This window comes from Punica granatum, chromosome 2 (assembly GCF_007655135.1).
Source record: "Punica granatum isolate Tunisia-2019 chromosome 2, ASM765513v2, whole genome shotgun sequence".
NCBI lineage: Eukaryota > Viridiplantae > Streptophyta > Magnoliopsida > Myrtales > Lythraceae > Punica > Punica granatum.
The window spans coordinates 24,584,140-24,602,972 of record NC_045128.1 but is presented as its reverse complement, the minus strand read 5'-3'; the positions used below and the strand labels follow the sequence as shown (position 1 = coordinate 24,602,972).

The 18,833-nt window shown below is 43.8% G+C and overlaps 1 protein-coding gene across 1 annotated transcript; it reads left to right on the top strand.

Annotated features, from left to right (window-relative positions):
- Positions 1–9,698: 9,698 nt before the first annotated feature.
- LOC116193803 (extensin-like) lies at positions 9,699–11,982 on the top strand. Its single transcript, XM_031522547.1, has 3 exons — positions 9,699–9,804; positions 10,045–10,109; positions 11,278–11,982. Exons 1-3 carry the CDS (start codon positions 9,699–9,701, stop codon positions 11,980–11,982), a joined length of 876 nt encoding a protein of 291 aa, XP_031378407.1.
- Positions 11,983–18,833: the final 6,851 nt, after the last annotated feature.

Here is an 18,833-nt window from a genome sequence, read left to right as displayed (position 1 = left end):
TGCGCCGAGTCCATATGTGCAAAAGTGGCCCACTATGAATGCCAATTCAGCATCTTGTCCCCGTATTTTTTTATTTTTGGTCATAAGGAAGGCCATTAAGTTTAGTACAAGAATCGAATTTAGGCTCTCTTGGTTTTGAGTTAGAGCTTTGTGTCACTACACTAATTAATGCACGTTAAACAACATACTAAATTAGAAAAAAACGTGTTAAAAGGTGAAAATGACAAAAAACCCTTGCTAAGTGGTGCAATTTTCCTTAAACAAACTGGGAGGAGGAGGTTATGGGGGAAGTTAAGAGGGGAAGTTACTTCATCTTTGGGATGGGCAAGCTCAAGTCCAAGGCAACTATTCTCCTAAAATAGTTTTATTTTAAGTTTGATATCAAATTATTCTACAATATATTTATGGGTATTCTTGCAAATTGGAATTGGAAATGATCGGCATTAGCTAGAGGGTATTTGAATTTAGATTATGTTTTAATATATATATATATATATATATATATTTGCTTGGTTGCACTTCGGTATAGTCAAGGAATTGGATAAAATTATTGAAGATCAAAAGACTAAATTACAGTTGGATATAATTTAAATAAAATAATTTTTATGTTTGTGAAAAAAAATAAAAAGGGCCTCTCGACCTAAGGCTTACGGGAGCTGGTTTGCTCTGGCAGGGCTCGCTCAGCCGAGGGCTCGTGAGCCTTGGTTTTGAGAGAGCATTACTCAGGGTTTGCCCCTAGCCGAGCATCCGAGCCCTGGACGAGAGAGAGAGAGAGAGATCTCCACGAGCCCTGGGTTTAGTGGATCTATAGGCTGCAAGCCCTAGGCTTACAGGACTCAGTGCTCATGCAGCCCTGCGCTCATGCTGACCTAGTGTTTAATCAACAAAGCTCGTGCCGACACCTGCAACGTAACGCTAACTCCATTTTTTGTAGGATATATTGCCGGAGATACAAGATATGACTATATTGGCTTCAAATATGTCTTAGGTGGATATGTGTCAGAAAACTTCGTCGGATACTTCGAGTACGAAGATGCAGAGGTGGCGATGGCGGAGGAGGCTCGGAGAAGGCGCCAGCAAAGGGGGGCAACCTTTCAAAATTATAAGAGAAGTTAAGGGTATTTGTGGTAATTAATCAAAGGCCCATGTGAAGAACCATTAATTTTGCCAGATTTCTCCTATTTAGAATGAATTTTCTTCTTTTCCATAGAAGTACACAAAAGATTACTTAAACCCGAAAATCTACCATCTGTCAACTTTTACATCATTTTTCTGAGGGTAAAATTCAAAAAAAAAAACACAAACTTTTCACTTTTTTTTTTCTAATTTCAACACGAACTTTTAATTTTATCCAATAAAATCACTAAGTGAGCAAATGGTTTCACATTTGGCACGCATGGGCTCACCCGATATTTCTAATGAAAAAAGTTTATATGAACCGTTAACGGTGTCAATGTGGATAACAGCAGTCCACGACTAATTGAAAATTTGAAAAATTTTCCTTATATAGGGCTGAAAAGCCCCAAATCTGGGCATATAAATGTCACAGAGCACGGTTGCTAGAAATGTTGGGTGAGCTCACAGCGTTATGCATGTCGACAAATCTAAACTGCCGTTATCCACGTCGACAACATTAACGATCCACAAAAGCTTTTTCTGCTAGAAATGCCGGGTAAGCCTACAGTGTGCCGAGCATGAAACCTTTTGCTAAGTTTGTGATTTTATTGGACAAACTTAAAAAATCGTGTTAAAATTAGAAAAAAGTGAAAAAATTTTGGTTTTTTTTAATGGGCAAATTACAAAAAAAAACCCAAGTTTTGTAAAATGTCTCAATTTTGTCCTAAATTTTGTTTTGTAGCAAAAAAAACCATAAGTTTTCTAAAATGTCTCAAAAATTACCTCCGTTATAACTTCCGTCAATTTTTGCCTACGTGTGACCTACGTGGACTGTTAAAGGGACCCACTAGCCTACGTGTGACCTACGTGGACTGTTAAAGGGACCCACCATCAGCAGCAAAAATTGACGGAAGTTATAACGGAGGTCATTTTTGAGACATTTTAGAAAACTTATGGTTTTTTTGTTACAAAACAAAATTTATGACAAAATTGAGACATTTTACAAAACTTGGGTTTTTTTTTGTAATTTACCCTTTTTTAATTTACCCTTTTCTAAGGTTGCAAACGGTCCCGTGAAGTGACAGTAGAAAAAATTTAAAAATAATACAAGATGCATAAAAAATTAAGAAGTAAGAAATTATAAATGGAGAAAAGATTCATAAAAATACAGATAAATTCAAGAAAAGAAGAAAAATTTAGGAAATGTTTCACGAAAAATAAATAAAATAAAAACTAAATAAAAATAAAAAGATAGGTTCCTCGAAAAATATAAGAATCAGAATATTTAAATTAAAATTAAAATTAGTGGAAAATCTGAAAAGAGAAATTGAGAATAAGATGAATACTAATTAAAAATAGAAGAATTTAAAGATTAAAAAAATAAAATATAAAAGTTCAGAAAAATTCAAGAATATAATTGAAATTCATAAAAGAATGAAATAATATAAAATAAAATAGAATAAAGTAGAATAAAATAAAATAAAAAATTTATACAAGTAAAAATGAATCAGAAAAATAAAAATAAAATATCAGTTCATGAAAAAATTCAAAATTAAAGTTTAAACCTAAAAAGAACTACATAATGATTTTCAAAACAATTAATTTCAAAAATAAACAAAGAAATTTAAATTCTAAAGAGGAAAAAAAAGGAAAGCTTACGTTATTGATCCTCTTGTTGTGGCATAATGTAACATCCCAGGGTTTCTTATATCATTGTCTTTTTATATATATGCATTTTCACATAAAAGTATGTTTGTACCCGTGGCATTTCAATGAAAATTTTAAATTATAAATTAATGAAGATTTATATTTGTATGATAAGATGAATCTTTATGCAATTTCCATGTTATATCATGCGTGTTTATCATCGTTTAACGTGCTAGCATGTCGGGAAATGTTTAAATCGACGTCGAGGAAGTCATATCGATCCGGAAAAGCCGAGATAACTCTAGGATTAACCTCTTGGAGAGGTAACCGAGGGTATTCTTGACCTTTTCGGGCAAGACCGGATTCCTTGCCCCGATTTGAGTTGTTTCCCAAATCTTTATTTTTTTCCTAGTTCATGGAGCCGGTATTGTTTTATCGATTCCATAAATAACGTGTTTGCGCATGTTTGTATGTTTAAATGCGTTTTCCAAATCATGGTGATACCGGCTTTTGTTAAATACATGTTATTTACAGTGTTTAACGTTTGAGCATGTGAGAAATAGTTGAAATTGGGTTAAAGAGAATGCTTGAAACCCAGAACGGGTCAAGGAAACCCACGGCTATTCCCAAGAAGAAAGAGCCGAGAGTTCTTTGACCTTATTCGAGTTAAGAACGGTCTCTTTACCTCGATCAAATCAATTTCTTGGACTTTGTGCAAATTGCAATTTCAATATCGTCGCAAACCCAGCATGCTAACAACTTTAAAACATTGTTTTTAAAGTAAAAATGCATGAATTCATGTATCGAAGACTCTTTCGGGGCCATTTGGGTTCCGAGGGTATTTTGGTCATTTTGACCAAATTATCCTCGACCTTCCTGGACCTGTCTTGGTCGCCGTGTCATGAATTGTTTTCATTAAATTAAACTTTTCGGGCACTCAGACTTCATTCAGTAGATCAATTCATGATATGTTTGATTGTTTGTAACTTGCACATTTATTGCATTCGGTATTTAATTTTAAGCTGTAATTCACAAACGGGTTAATCGAGATGCTCACATGATTAAACCTACTTCATACTGACAACTTTTTCATGAATTGGTAATTAACTGATAACTTGCGTTGATAAGTTGTCAAGTGACGTTAATGCTCTTTTCAAAACTTGTCTATTTCAAAACTCGAAACATGCAGTCCGATGTAGCACGAACGTCTAGAAAGGACTTATGTGTCTCAACTTGAGTTTTTTACCTAATTTCAGGTAACTTAGGTCAGGATACAGAAGATTTTTTTAGATCACTTCCGGTTAGATCGACCGGTTCTTTGGCTTTTTTGGGGTTCTTACATAACCTTGGACGATCCAGAGAGTTGGTCGACACCGGCTATAAGCCGAGGTGGCCCGCACTGTGATGTTTCCCTTTTCTGAAATAATTTTCAAATAAATGGTAGAATCGTCTTTTCACAATTTAGCGACACCCCTAGGGCTAGCTTGACATAAACACTACGGTATCAAGATAATAATAGGCTACCTATTTAGGTGCAGGTTCATCTGCAAAGCCTTTTCTTATCCACTGATAAATTTCTGTCATCCTATCATAAACTCGAGTAGATAGAACGGTTATCTCTATTACAGAACATGCAAAATGCTGATTAACCTTTCACTCGACCTAACCAAACATTAGATAATGGTTAGGGGAACTCTAGGTTCCAAATCTAAAGTCAAAACACGAGTTTGGCTAATTCAGTGGTGATTCAGTGTCACAATACAAAACAATTTTAAAAACAATCCACACACAAAGGACTTGACTACAGATACCATATCTGTCAAATCCTTGAAACAAAGCCGAATGCAAACAATTTTTTACACACGTTTACTTGTTTAGCATATGACATTTGCTTGCAAAAATACCCCTGGGTTAATAATATGTTAATCCACGTACACTTGGCAATAACAAACATATTGTCTACAATCTGCGTGTTGTTTGTTACTTTTCTACTCTTGTTTGTCCATGTGAGTCGAGCCCGACCTATAGGACGCATTGCACTTAGGGTTCAACGCCCTAACAATCAGTCACGGGATCCAACGCCATATTCACCGAGAGCGCATTTGAATTTCAGTTTTTCGGTGTTTCCCTAAACTCACGGTGAGTCGGAGTGGAATAATAACCGAACGCGAATCAACTGGGTTTCAATCATTTGTAATTTGTATTTTATTGTTTTTCTGAAAGAATTTTAAGGATTTATTTTGTACATTCATTATGTAAGAATCTCAGTCGGTGAGCGAACGGTCCGAAAATCGAACTAATCGAATCAGTCCAATGCTTGCCTAGACAAAAGTAATCCTAAGATTTCGTGGTTCCGGTTCACGTAGGAATTCAAACATTATAGTTTGATGAACTGTAACGCAAGATTGTGAACCGATTCCTCGACACACAGGTCTACTTTTCTCTCGGCTTCTCAACCGATATCATTTAGTTCACCGAATTTCTGGTATCAAAACGTGTACGCCGAGCGTAGCCTAATTCACGCGGTAAATGAAATGAAATTGCAAGCCTAGCAAACTAGAGTACCGAAAGGGCGTGCGGGATATAGGCCCGTACGTAACGAAAACCCCCGAACTTGGACTTTCCGGTTCCGCACAGACTAATGCCTTAGCAAAACTAGGTATTCCATACCCCTAGACTCGGGTAACTTATCGGCCCTAGACCTTCGGCTTGTAAAATGATAAGTGGCGAGTCCTTCTCAGGCGTGTCCGTCACGCATTCCCGGGAAGGTGGACACTCCCAAGCCGCGCGATCCAAAAGCGCGCATGCGGGCCCCAACGAGAGTCAATATACGGGTCCATACAACGACACCAAACATACGTAGTAAAATCTTCAAACGGAGGGAAACATCCACGGGCAGAGAAAGAGTATCCACTAGACCGAAAAACTGGATATTACAACCAAGATATCACTCGTGTTTCCCAAGCTCCCTTATCGACGCGAAACTCACCGAGAAGAGTCTTTGTCGACCTCTCAATTCTCTTACCTTTCTCACTCTAAAACCCTAGAGTTATATAAAAAAAATATTCTCGGGAGAGTTCCCGAAAAATCTCACCCAACACTTACCATTCCTCGCAATGTTGTATCTTTGAGTACAAGATTCACTCATTGTATATAGATACAAGACCCCATATCTCAAAAATATTCTAAATCCCTCTAGAATAATCTTCCCTTTGAGATATAGATATTTCCCCTTTTAAATAATCTAAAGACATCCTAAAACAACCCCTAATATCTCCTAGGAATATTTCACTCTTTAAATATTCAACAGATACAACGAAATCCCTAGAAAATAGGAAATATTTCGCCTCTTCTCTTTTAGACCGATCTCGTCGCCACCTACCGGGTCTTCAATTGTTCGGATCTTTCGGGCTTAATGCGAGACATCTCGAACAGAGCTCACATGTGTATGCTTTGCGTTTCTGCCACTGCCTTTATCATGTTCTTTAAATTTGCATTTCTTCATTCTTGACCATCTCATTCCATTTGCAAAATTCAACTTACTGAGTATGATAGATTAAGAGGAACTAGAGAGGTCGAGAGTGAATATGTTTGTTTTGGTATTCGGGGGATCAATGAGAGTAACCTATTCTTAAACTAGTACTTTTATTATCATTATATCAGTATTTTTAGAATTGCAATGTCATTACCATGTTAATGTTTCGAATCATACATGTATTTTTCTACGACCGATTACGATATTTGTGAATGATTTTGTAAGGTTTTGAGATGTGGACTAAGATTGATGGAAATTGGTAAGTCTTGTGGTGCCCCGAGCCAGTCGTAAATTGAAGAGTAGGAAAGGGCTACTTGGAGTAGCGAGGCTACCAATATGGAGCCACTACTGTACTCGAGAACTGGGAAGAGGCACATGGATGATCTGAGTTCTATAGGCCTCCACGATATTTTTATGATATTACTGAATCCGTGTTATGATCCGGCTAGTTAAAATTGTGGTTAATCACTGGGCGTCAAGCTTACCCCAAATATATATTCTCTAAGTTATTTTACAGATCATAATGGCGGTGGAACTGTGGCATTTTATTGGGATTTTTACTTGTCTATCGGAATTTGTAATTTCCTGAATGTTCCTCATCTGTATGGAAATTCTTCTGTATTTATCGATTTTCATCGTACAAATTTTCGGATTTTACAGATACGCGTTGGGAAAGACATGCTGACCCTCTTATCTTGAATGAAGTCCGGTGGGTTTGTTAGTGTCAGCACCCAATTTTGGTCCACCGGCTCCAGAGGGGCAAAATCATCGTTTTGCCACTCGTGAAGGAAGTATTTCCAATTAATTACTCGAGTATTCACGACTTTCGGAAATAGGACATTTTCTCAATTTAACTCCAATTTACTATTTTTTGGAAAAAACAAAATCTATTTGGGACGTCTTTGGATCTCGCGTATATCGGCATCAATTTTCAAAATCCGGGACGAAAACTCGAGACTAAAAAACATTTTATCGTACAATATTGATCAGCGAATTTTTCTGAGCACGATGGTAGTCTCGAATTATTTTTCTGACGTCCAATTAAGAAGAAAGGAATTTTCAATTTTTACGCGCGTCGAAAAAAAAATTAAATTAAATTAAATTTTAAATACAAATTTTAAAACCGGTCAGAAGTCAGACCGCTGACTTCTAACCATGGCCTTCCTTCTTCTTTTTCCTTTCTCCCGCCCGTTCCTGTACTTCTTCTTCTTTTCTTTTTCTTTTCCTTTTCTTTTTTTCTTTTTCTTCTTCTCCTCTTCCTCCCTGCCATGACTCCTGCACCGAGCCTGCAAACCCGAACCCCGCACGCATGCCCTGCTTCCGACCTGCTCCCGTCATCCTTTCTCCTTTTGTACACACCAACCGCTCCCGTGCACGCCAACTATCTCTCTCAGTTTTGAAAAAAAAACCGCAGCTCGTCCACAGTTGAGGAGGCTCGTCGATTTTTTTCGAACAACTCACGCTCTCCCTCAGCTGGCTCATTCTCCAGAAATAAACCCTAAGCTCGAACTCTCGAAAACCCCCAGCTCGGGCTCTCTCTCTCGCGAGGACGACTCCCTCAGCTTGACCCGTGACTCACCCCCGGCTTTCCCTTTCTCTTCTTGGCTCCCTCAGCTCCCAGTCCGGCCTCCAGCTCACCGCTCACTCCTTGCCCGACGCCTCGCCCCTCCAAGACCGCCCCAGTAACCCAGCTTGAGGCCTAGTCCAGCAGCGGTTCGGCCTAGTCCAACAGCGGCTCAATTCGCGTCCAACAGCGGCCCAGCCTTCGTCCGCCCAGTTCAGCCCAATTTGGCCCAGTTCGGCCCAGTCTTCCCCGAGCAGCCCAACTCGCCCGACGAAATTTTTATTTATTTATTTATTTTTATTTACAGAACCACCCCTCAACTTCCCGAACTAGGTAAATCCCCGACTTAGTGGCATGTTTAGGGCTCCATTTCTGAATATTTGTTTATTTGTGCCCATTTGTTACATTATCGCACTTGTTTGTCATGCGGATCGAGCCCGATCCTTTAGGATACGATTCATACAGGGTCCAATGCCCCAATCGTAGATCATGGGGTCTAATCCTCTAAACACTGAGCGCGCATCTTAATTTCAATTTCAGTCTTTTCAAACCACACGATGAGCACGAGTGGAATAATGACCGAACGTGAACCGATCGGGATTCAGTTGTAATTTGTATTTTATTTATTTGAGAGAACAATGTAAGGGTTTATGTTGTACATTTATTCATGTAAGAATTCCTGTCGGAGAGTGTACGGTCGGAGTGTTTCTTCGAATTTACGGTGTCAAAATGCGTAAGATGAGCGAAACTTAATGAAGCGGTAATTAAATTAAAATGGCAAGCCTAGACAAGGTAGAGTACCGAGAGGGCACGTGAGATATAGGCTCGCATGTAACAGAATCCTCGAATTCGGAACATCGGGTTTCGCAGACCATATGCCTTAGCAATTAGGTGTACCTTGTACCCCTAGACCTAGGTAACTTGCCGGCCCTCAACCTTCGGGTCGTAAAATGGCAAGTGGCGACTCCTTCTCACGTGCGTCCGTTGCGCATCCCCGAGAAGGTGGACACTCCCAAGCCGCGTTGCATTTAGGCGCGCACATGCGTGCCCCGACGTGATAAAATTTGGGTGCGCAGAGCTTGGCGACTCCACTGGGGACACTTAGAGGGTTCGGGCTCGTTCTCGCTTGCTTTGTTTGCTTGTTTATTTATCGCTTTCCGCTATTTTTCGCTTATCTACTTTACATATTTTTATTTCTCTCCCACGCATTGCATATCATACTAGCTTCTAGGTACCTATGGGTCGCGTCCCACGACCTGTAATAGGAGCATAGGTTAGATAGAGGTTCGAAGTAGGGGTACGGCGCGCAGTTCGACTGCCGCTTAGGCCTTGAAAAGAATCCCGCTCGATTTCAAGGAATTGACACCCTTAAGTCGGGGACCCCCATCCCTAAGTAGAACGGTTCTTGTATTATCGAAACCATGCATCGTGCTAAACCTCTATGCCAGCCTCCAACTCGACTTCAACAACAGTCCATTGAGTCGGCCTACGAGCCACTTGAGTCTTTTCCCATTTCGAGAGACATGTACATACACCTTGTAATTTAATTATGCCGTGGGCATTTACATTTCCGCATGCATACATCATGTAATTTTCAAAATTAGGGTGTCACTTGCATTGATAAGTCCTAAGCCGATCTTCCTTTCATCTTGGTAAGGGATGTCGCGCTCGGCCTCCTTCCCGCGCCTCGATAAGGTCACACCACCACTCGACGGAATCAACCGCATATGGATAAGTCTGCACCAAATTGATCGGGACTACATCACTACCTTCATCGGAGATGTGCCTCTATTGTCCACTTGTCGAGTAGACTAAAATTTTCTTGGAGCAGCCGTGATGTTTTGGGATTCGATCCACGCCGTCTTCAACATCCAGGGCACCGAGCTCGCGCCCACTATCGAAGAATACAGGACCCTCATCAGTCGGACCGCTGTCGCCCTCGGTATTATAGAGCCCAATCTCCGAACTACTCGACCGGCCTTTGTTTCGCGCTTACTCGGGGTGCAAAGGTCTTCGCTGCACGCCGAGCTCGCATATTTCGGCGGTACCGAGATAATAACTGCGAAACTACTCTGTTTTATCGATTCACAAGCACGCGAGGTCCAAGGGGATCTTTTTCAAAAGAATTTGTGTCATGTAGTTTTACTTTTGATTTTTGGAACTCTTTTATTCCCTCGCACAGCTGATCGTATAGACGCAGCTTTAGCTAGCGTTGTCCTCCAAGTGGTCGGAGGCCGCGAGTATGAGGTAGGCCTAGTGGCTGAGACTATTCGGTCCCTCGACCGCGTCACACGAACAGCTGATCGTAGGTTGAGAGGGTCCCTAATCCTCTTACAAATTTGGCTTCAAAGCCATGCAAACCCTTTCTGCCTCGTAAGGCCAGTCTTGTTTTTTAGTCGCTCGGGGTCGATCATTTCGCAGTTATTATCTCTGATGCGTGTGGAAGAACGCAAGGTTTCCGAGTGGATTAAAAGTTTTCGCGAAATATCACCTAGGAGGTTTAAGTGGCGAGCCGCGTGGATGCCACCCAGATCCGCGGCCCTTAGATGCCCTGATTTTAACGGAGTCCCACTCATGAGCCATGCGGGGTCCACCACATATTTTCCAGGGCGAGTGATGAGGTAGTTTGGCAGCTTGCAAACAGTCCCCAGGGACACGACACAGGCTAGATTCGAACACACTTGGCGAGAGGATCAAACATCTGTGGATCGCCAAAGTGACATCGAACGGGTTTTGGACGCGTGGCGAGCCGTGGTTATCGAGCGTTCGTATTTCCCCGAGCATCCAACCCTCGAGGAACAAGATTTCCAGGCCACTGACGAATGTGTCCTTCGCTTTTATCGATGGGTCCTCCAGCACACGAAGATCCCGCTAACTCTCCACAAGCCGAAGTCGGCGGACCATCTAGGACATTCCCTGCCCCTGATACGGCTATCCAAGCCGAGCTCGATAACCTCAGGGCCGAGAGAGACCGTCTTCACTGGGAAGTCGCAGAGAAAGACGAGCAGCTTGTGGATCAACGATAATTACAGAGAGAGCTCGCCCAGGCCTGCCCCGAGTTACAGAGGCGCGAACAGGAGTTGGCACAAGCGAATGTCTCCCTGGAGAGGTCCAAGAAGAGGGCCCGTGGAGGTCCACACAACCCTTAGGTTAGACGCCTCCACCAGGTCCTCACCTGAATCGGTGCTTTCCACGGCAGTAGTCTCTCGCACCCCGAGTGCGGTGGAAGCACGACTGAGGGCTTGTTTTTTAAAAAAAATTGCATTGTATCTTGAAACCTTGTCGAATCAATGCGAGTGACGCATTAGTTTTCAAATCCATGCATCTCATGCATGTATCCCCTTATTTATTATTCCACACATTTTATTTTAAACGTAATTCGTTTGGGCTGCAATTTACACACTTGTTGATACAGGTAACCATAACTGGCATCGCACCGTTATCCTACTCGTCAGCAATTGAGGATGGCGCAAAACAACCACCCGCTAGTTTCGAGGAAAACACTCCACCGACGCCGGTTTATTATCAACCGCCCATGACTCAAGCACTGCCACCACCAACCCTTGCAGACGCACCCTCGGCACACTTAGGAGAAATTCCACCACCAATCCCAACGCCGGAGGCCCAAGCGCCGTCCGCCTCTACTGATGGTTCGGCCCGCATTGTCGCACTGGAAGGCGACATTACTACACTGAAAGGCACGGTCAACCAGATGGCCGCCGACATGGCCGAGCTCATGGCCTTGCTTAGAGCTCTAACCCGCACCTCCTCGAACTCTACTCCGCCTCCGGGGTACGGGCCAACGGTCGATCCAAACCCCTGGGTCCCGCCGACCCATGCTCCGAAAGGTATTGAAGCGCCCGCAATGTACGCACCGACGGGCCACTCGGCCAACATCCCTCCCCCATCAACGACCTTCTCGACGGCCATTCCTCCTCCACTGTCGGACCCAACCACGTTTGCACTGCCGCCGATGTCCATACCAGCTCCGGCTCCTATCTATGCAGCTCCTCCGCCGATGGTCTTTCCGGTACCAAACCCTCACGCTCCTGCTCACATGTCTGAGCCTTTCCCATTCCAAGCTCCGGACATCCCGGAGAGGGAGACCAAGCAAGAGTAAAGACTGAAAAGATTAGAAGAAAACATCAGGGCCTTACAAGCAGATAACTCCCACACCGATGCCGGCGATAGCGACTGGAGCATTTTCCCGGGTATGCGGCTACTCCCGAAGATTAAGGTTCCTGAATTCGAGAGGTACGATGGCATAACCGACCCTCGTCATAATTTCCGTCGATATAGAGGAAAGATGTTGTCGTATTGGGACTACGAGGAGTTCATCATCCATACATTCCGGGACAGTTTAACGGGGGCAGCTCTCGATTGGTACATGTCACTGAAAGCTACGGACATCCCCACTTGGGCGGACCTCTCGAGCAAATTCATCGACCAGTACAGGTACTGTGCGGAGACACCCCCGACTCTTTTGGAGCTCAATACAACCGAAATGACTAAGGGTCAAAGTTTCGAAGCCTACGCGGCAAAGTGGCGGGCTGCAGTGGCAAAACATGTCCCCCCGATCAGCGAAGCGCAATAGATCCAATTATTTCACTACACCCTCAAAGGGGCTTATTACGTGCACCTATTAGCCCACACATCCTCATTCTCTAGCCTTATTGATGCTGGGAAGAAGCTCGACATGGGCATTGGGCTCGGGAGAATCGAGGGTTCAACCTAGAAGAAAGAGGGGGAGTCCTCGAAAAAGGCAGCGGTTGGGACTTCCTTCACAAGAAACAAGAAAGCGAATGACGCGTTCGTCAATGCCGTCAACCCAGGGTACCAAGCCCCCCCACCACAGTCCACTCAATCATACACCCCGCCTCCTGCGCACCACCACCAACAACATCCGGCACAACAAGTGTATTATTCTGCACTGCCGCAGCAGTATGTCCACAACTACGCTCCTGCCCCTCCTTCGGCCCAACAGAATAGACCCCCGGCTTCGAGAACTCCTCAGCCGACACAACGGGCCCCGGCCCCGAAGGGTCAGCAGGTGGGCGTGAGTCAGCCTCGACAACGGAAACAGTTCTCACCCTTGCCGGTTCCCCCTCTTACATATTCCGACAGCTTCTCGCTAGTGGCTTGATCAAACCGGTGGCACTTGGCCCCAACTTCGACCTGGCGGCACAAAACCCAAACTTGCGATGTGAGTATCACTCGGGAGCTCCCGGCCATACCCTCAACAACTGCTGGCAACTATGGGATAAGATCCAGGAGTTGGTCGAGAAGAATGCGATCGCCTTCAATGCAGTGAAGCCGCCTAACGTACATGCCAATCCTTTCCCTGATCATGGGTCAAGCTCGGGGCCCACTATCAACATGATCAGTATATGCGCCAAGGGAGAAGAGGAGAGTAAGGAGCAGGTCTTGGTCCCCTTTATCATCGAGTACGTCCCGACGGAAGTTGCAGTTGCATCCGCCCCATTCGTCATCGAGGTTCCCACGAGGGAGCCATATCAGGACAATCGGGTGCCTTGGAACTACGAGGGCGGCGTTGCCAATCTTGAGCAGCAAATGAGCGTCATAGGGGTGACACGTTTAGGACGGTTATACGAGAACCCGGCAGCCACGAACAAGGGGAAAGCCCCTGCTACAGCTCTCGAAGTCACCCCGTTGGCCGCGCCAATCCCGCAAAAGAAGGTGACGGAGGAGGAAGCAGAAGCCTTTATGAAGGTTATTAAGGCGAGTGAATACAAGATAGTCGAGCAGATGGGCAAGTCTCCGACCCACATTTCACTCATGGCCTTACTACTGAGCTCTGAGCCACACCGGGAAGCTCTTCTCAAGGTCCTCACCTCGGCCCAAGTCCCAAAGGAGATAGCCCCGGACATGATCGAGGAAACAGTGAGCTCCATTTTCTCCAGTAATATATCGTTCTTAGACGACGAGCTTCCCTCCGAGAGGTACAAGCACACACGGGCATTGCACATCGTCTGCAAGTGCAACCGGTTCATAATTGGTCGAGTCATGATCAACAACGGCTCAGCCCTTAATGTGTTGCCTGTCTCCACCCTCAAACAGATGAATGTGGACATGAGCCGGATCAAGCCGGGCAAAACGGCGGTTCGGGCCTTTGACGGCTCAAGGAGGGAAGTGAACGGAGAAATCGATCTCCTGATCGAAGTAGGCCTTTGCTCGTTTAGTGTCACCTTCCAGGTCCTCGACATCCCGAACGCCTTCAGCTTGTTGCTCGGGAGGCCGTGGATCCATTCAGCAGGCGCTCTCCCCTCTTCTCTGCATCAGAAGCTTAAGTTCATCGCTGAAGATAAGCTCATTACCGTTAAGGGCGAGTGTCAGCACCCCATTTTGGCTCACCAACTCAAACTACATTATCAGCATTGGTCCAAACTATGACTTGAGCAGGAATACAGAAAAAGGCTCGACGGAGCAAGAAATCACTATTCATCCTCAAGTTAGCCAAATCAAGTGGATGACATGTGCAAGCAATATAAAGACTCCAAGGGTCACCAAAAGGCAACGAAGTGACTAGAGAGCTCAACAACATCCAAAACCGACATTTTCAGTATATCACACGAACAAGCCTATTTTCCGATAATTCGCTTGATTGTCGAAAGATAGCTAATATTGGACTTCAAAAATCCGCATCAGTGCCAAATAGATGAAAAGTGTCTTCAAAAGCATTTTGCAAATCATCTGCTCTATACAGAACAACTTTCTGTATACAGACAACTTTTCAGTGGAAGTCCAAAAATGTCGTTTTCCTGGAGAAAAGTTAATTCCAAATGTCAGATACGGCCATGCCCCACAAGCATACAGAACATGAGCAATGCTTCAGATTGTCTCTTGGAAACCACACAAACACTTCAAATGACTTCCGAGTGACAAAACGGGTATGCTCCTCTTCGGAAATGCATAACCGGAGACTGGTCTGACGAAATTACGACAAACGAAGTTCATACTTCATTGCCCTGAAAACTCTAGCGGACGGATGCAATTGGGCAAATCAGACAGCAAAACCCTTTTCAGTTTCCTGAGTAACATCCGAAGAGCATAAATGGCCATTTTCAGTGGAAATGCATATCCAGAGGTCCTTTTTACGGAAACTTGACGCTAGGTGCCTACCCTACACAATGCTAGCCTTCCCAAGGCTCAACGTGGAATCGTCGGAATGAATCACACAACTCATCTAGACCTCCCGAGCAGTGCTTTAGAGGTCTTAGATGCGCTTTTCAAGTCCTTAGAGATCCAATATCGACAAACAGAGATCACAGTGATTTCCGGAGCGCCCAAGCAACTCAGAAAACAATCTGAGAAATCCAGTTTCGACCTCCTAGGACATCTCCGGCTCCACGTTTGCGTTATCGGGTTAAGGGTCAATTGTTCACGTTGTCTGACAATTCATGTCAAAATGACCAACGTGAGATGCAGACACAAGATATGCTATCAGAAGCGGACAACTTCGCTCTGGTCACCTATAATGAGCAAAACCGGCTTTCGAGCCTCATACGGACCTGAGGCATTTTTCCACGAAAAGTGTCAATCTTGGGCTCATTAAATCCGTTTTCTCACGTATATCGACAATTAGACGTTCAATTTGAACCACGAGCTTCGAATGCGCGATCAATCGAGATTCGAGCTTTCCTCCCGACTCAACTCCAACCCAAGCGGGACCCACGACATTTTCTTCCCTTTTGCTCAAGACAAAGCTAGCCAAGTTGCATGCAAAATATCTAGCTTTCTCATTCTTGCACTCAACCATCACCATCCATGCATTCAATGCTCTTAACTCTTCTCCATGAAGAATACTTGGATGACATTCATCCTTATCTTGCTTAGAAAATTCGGATCTCCCTAAGCCTTGCCTTAACCAAGCTTTTCTTCACTTAATTGCTCATTAACTTTGCCTATATATTGCTCCAAAGTGATTAAGCTAAGGAGACACCTTCAAGTACTCTCTCTCTAGCATTTCTTACTCAAACAAATGCTCTCAACCTCCCAAGAACTTCAGCAAAATCGCAGCAAGCAAGAACCATCCAAAAACCAAGCAAAACACTCAAGACTTAAGTCGGAATCCATCCCAACTTAAATCCAAACTTCACCAAACTTCATATCCTACATGTTTTCGACCCCCTCTATCCATTTCCGAGCTTAGATTTCAAGTTTGAAGCCTCTAAGTTAGAGAATCAGCTCAGTACAGAATCGAGCACAGTTTTGGCCCAGCTGGGTCAAAACTTCCAACCTTGTTTTCTCACCTTTTCGAGTCGGTATGAACTTTCAAAACCCATCAAACACCTCCGGGGGTTCGTTAGGAGACGGGCGCCACCGACCTTGCTCAAAAATTCCATCGGAATCCACCGTTATGAATTCCAACCCGAAAACTGCTCAGTCGGGCCGGCGTTTCTGACTGTCTGTTCGGTTTTCTTGTATATTGGGTCGATCCGTGACCCTTTTCGACAAACGACCACCACGGTCACCTAGAGGGGTCCCTTGGCTACCCAAGGCCGCCGACCTTGCCTCAAAATTCCATCGGGAGCCTCCGTGGCGACGTCTGACCCGACTTGTGCCAGTCGGGTCTGTCCAGTATTCCAGCCGGGTCTGTTTGGTGCCATTCGGGTCTGTTCAACGGAAAACAGCCCAAACCCGACCCATCAACGGTCCAACCCGACTCTTGAAGGTACCATCCCGCATCTCGGGACTAGGTATGACCATTCTCGACTTAGAGGAGCTAGGACTTTCACATTCTCGTCGCATTTATGGAGTTATAAGGGTTTTTATGTATGTTTTATCTTCAAGTTTTAATCTTTATGCATTTTTCATGTTATATCATGCATATTTATCCTTGATTTATATGCTAGCATGTCGGGAAACACTTGGTTCGTAGTCGGGAAGAACATCCCGACCCGGGAAAGGCAAAGAGCTCACGGGTTTCCCTCCAAGGGAGGTGACCGAATGCTCTCTTGCTCCTTTCGGGCAAGGAACGATCTTCTTGACCCGATCCAACTTCGATTCCCGAGTGTCATCGTATTTTCTCACGTGCATGAAGTCGGTATTGTTTTATCGATTCCTTAAATAATATGTTTGTGCATGTTTGCATGTTTGAATGTGTTATATAAATCATGATAATACCGACTTTCGTTTAATCATGTTATTTAATATGCTTGATGTTTGAGCATGCGAGAAACGATTCAAAACAAGACGGGGAAAACTCGTGAAACCAAATACAAGCCATGAGACCTCTCGGCTTTCTCCAAGGAGAATAGGCCGAGAGTCTCATGGAGTTATTCGGGTTCTATGAGGCTTCCTCTTCCCGTTTTAAATCCGTTCTCGGATTTCGTGTAATTTGCAAGTTCAATTACATTGAGAATTTCACATGAAATGTCTTTCCAAACCAAAATATGCATGGATTCCCAATTCGGAGACCCTTTCGACCCTATTAGGACCAAAGGGTGTTTCGGCCATCGTTGGCCGAATCATCCTCGGTCTTTCTTGACCCGTCTTGGTCGCCGAGTCACGAATCGTTTTTACAATTAATGCATTCGGCACAACCCTTAAGCATTAATTTCATGAACGGGTTAATCGGGACGCTCACATGATTAAACCCACTTCATACTGATAAAGTTCACACGAATTGGCCATTAACTGATAACTCGCGTCGATGAGTTGTCAAATGATGTTGGTGCCCTTCTCAAACTTATCAATTTCAAAACCCGAAACACGCAGTCTGATGTAGCATGGACATCTAAAAAGGGCTTCTGTGTCTCAACTTGAGTTTTTACCTAATTCCAAGTAACTCAGGTCAGGATACAGAAGATCTTTTTAGATCACTTCCAGGCAGATCGACCGGTTCTTTGGCTTTTTCTGGGTTCTTGCACAACTCTGGACAATCCAGGGAATTGGTCGACACCAGCTACAAGCCGAGGTGGCTCGCACTACGATGTTTCCCCTTTTCTGAAAACAATTTTCAAATAAAGGGCAAAATCGTCTTTTCACAATTCAGCGACACCCCTAGGGTTAGCATGACAGAAACACTGCAGTACGGGATAAGAACGGGCTACCTGTCCAGGTGCAGGTTCATCTGCATAGCCTTTTCTTATCTAACTGATGAGTTTCTGTCATCCTAACATAGACTTGGGTAACTAGAACGGTTATCTCTGTCAGAAAACATGCAAAATGCTGATTAACCTTTCACTCGACCTAACCAAACACTAGATAATGGTTAGGAGGAATTTTAGATTCCAAATCTAGAGTCAAAATACGAGTTTGGCTAATTCAGTGAAAATTCAGTGTCACAATACAGAACAAACTGTAAAAGCAATCCACACTCATGAGATTTGACTCTCCTTTTCAAGTTTTAAACCAAAGCCGAATGCTAAAACATTGGCACGTGTTTGATTGCTTAGCATATGGCATTTGCTTGCAAAAACACCCTTGGGTTAATAATTTGTTAATTCACGTAAACACGACAATAACAAACACTTTGTCTATTATTAACATGTTGCGTGTTATCTTTCCGCACCTGTTTGCCATGCGGGTCGAGCCTGATCCCTAGGCCGAATAATATTAGGGTTCAATGCCCTAATCAATGATCACAGGGTCCAACGCCCTAATCAACACTCACAGGGTCCAACGCCCTATTCAGTGAGAGCGTGCATTGAATTTCAGTTCTTCGGTCTTTTCCCTAAACTCACGGTGAGTTAGAGTGGAATAATAACCGAACGCGAGTCAACTAGAATTCGGCCATTTGTAATTTGTATTTATTGTTTTCGTGAGCATTGTAAGGACTTTTATTTTGTACATTTGTTCTGTAAGAATTCCAGTCGGTGAGCGAACGGTCCGAGAGTCGAATTAATTGAATTGGTCTAATGCTTGCCCAGACACAAGTAAATCCAAGATTTTGCAGTTTTGGTTCACGCAGGGATTCAACCTCCATGGTTCGATGAACTGTAACGCAAG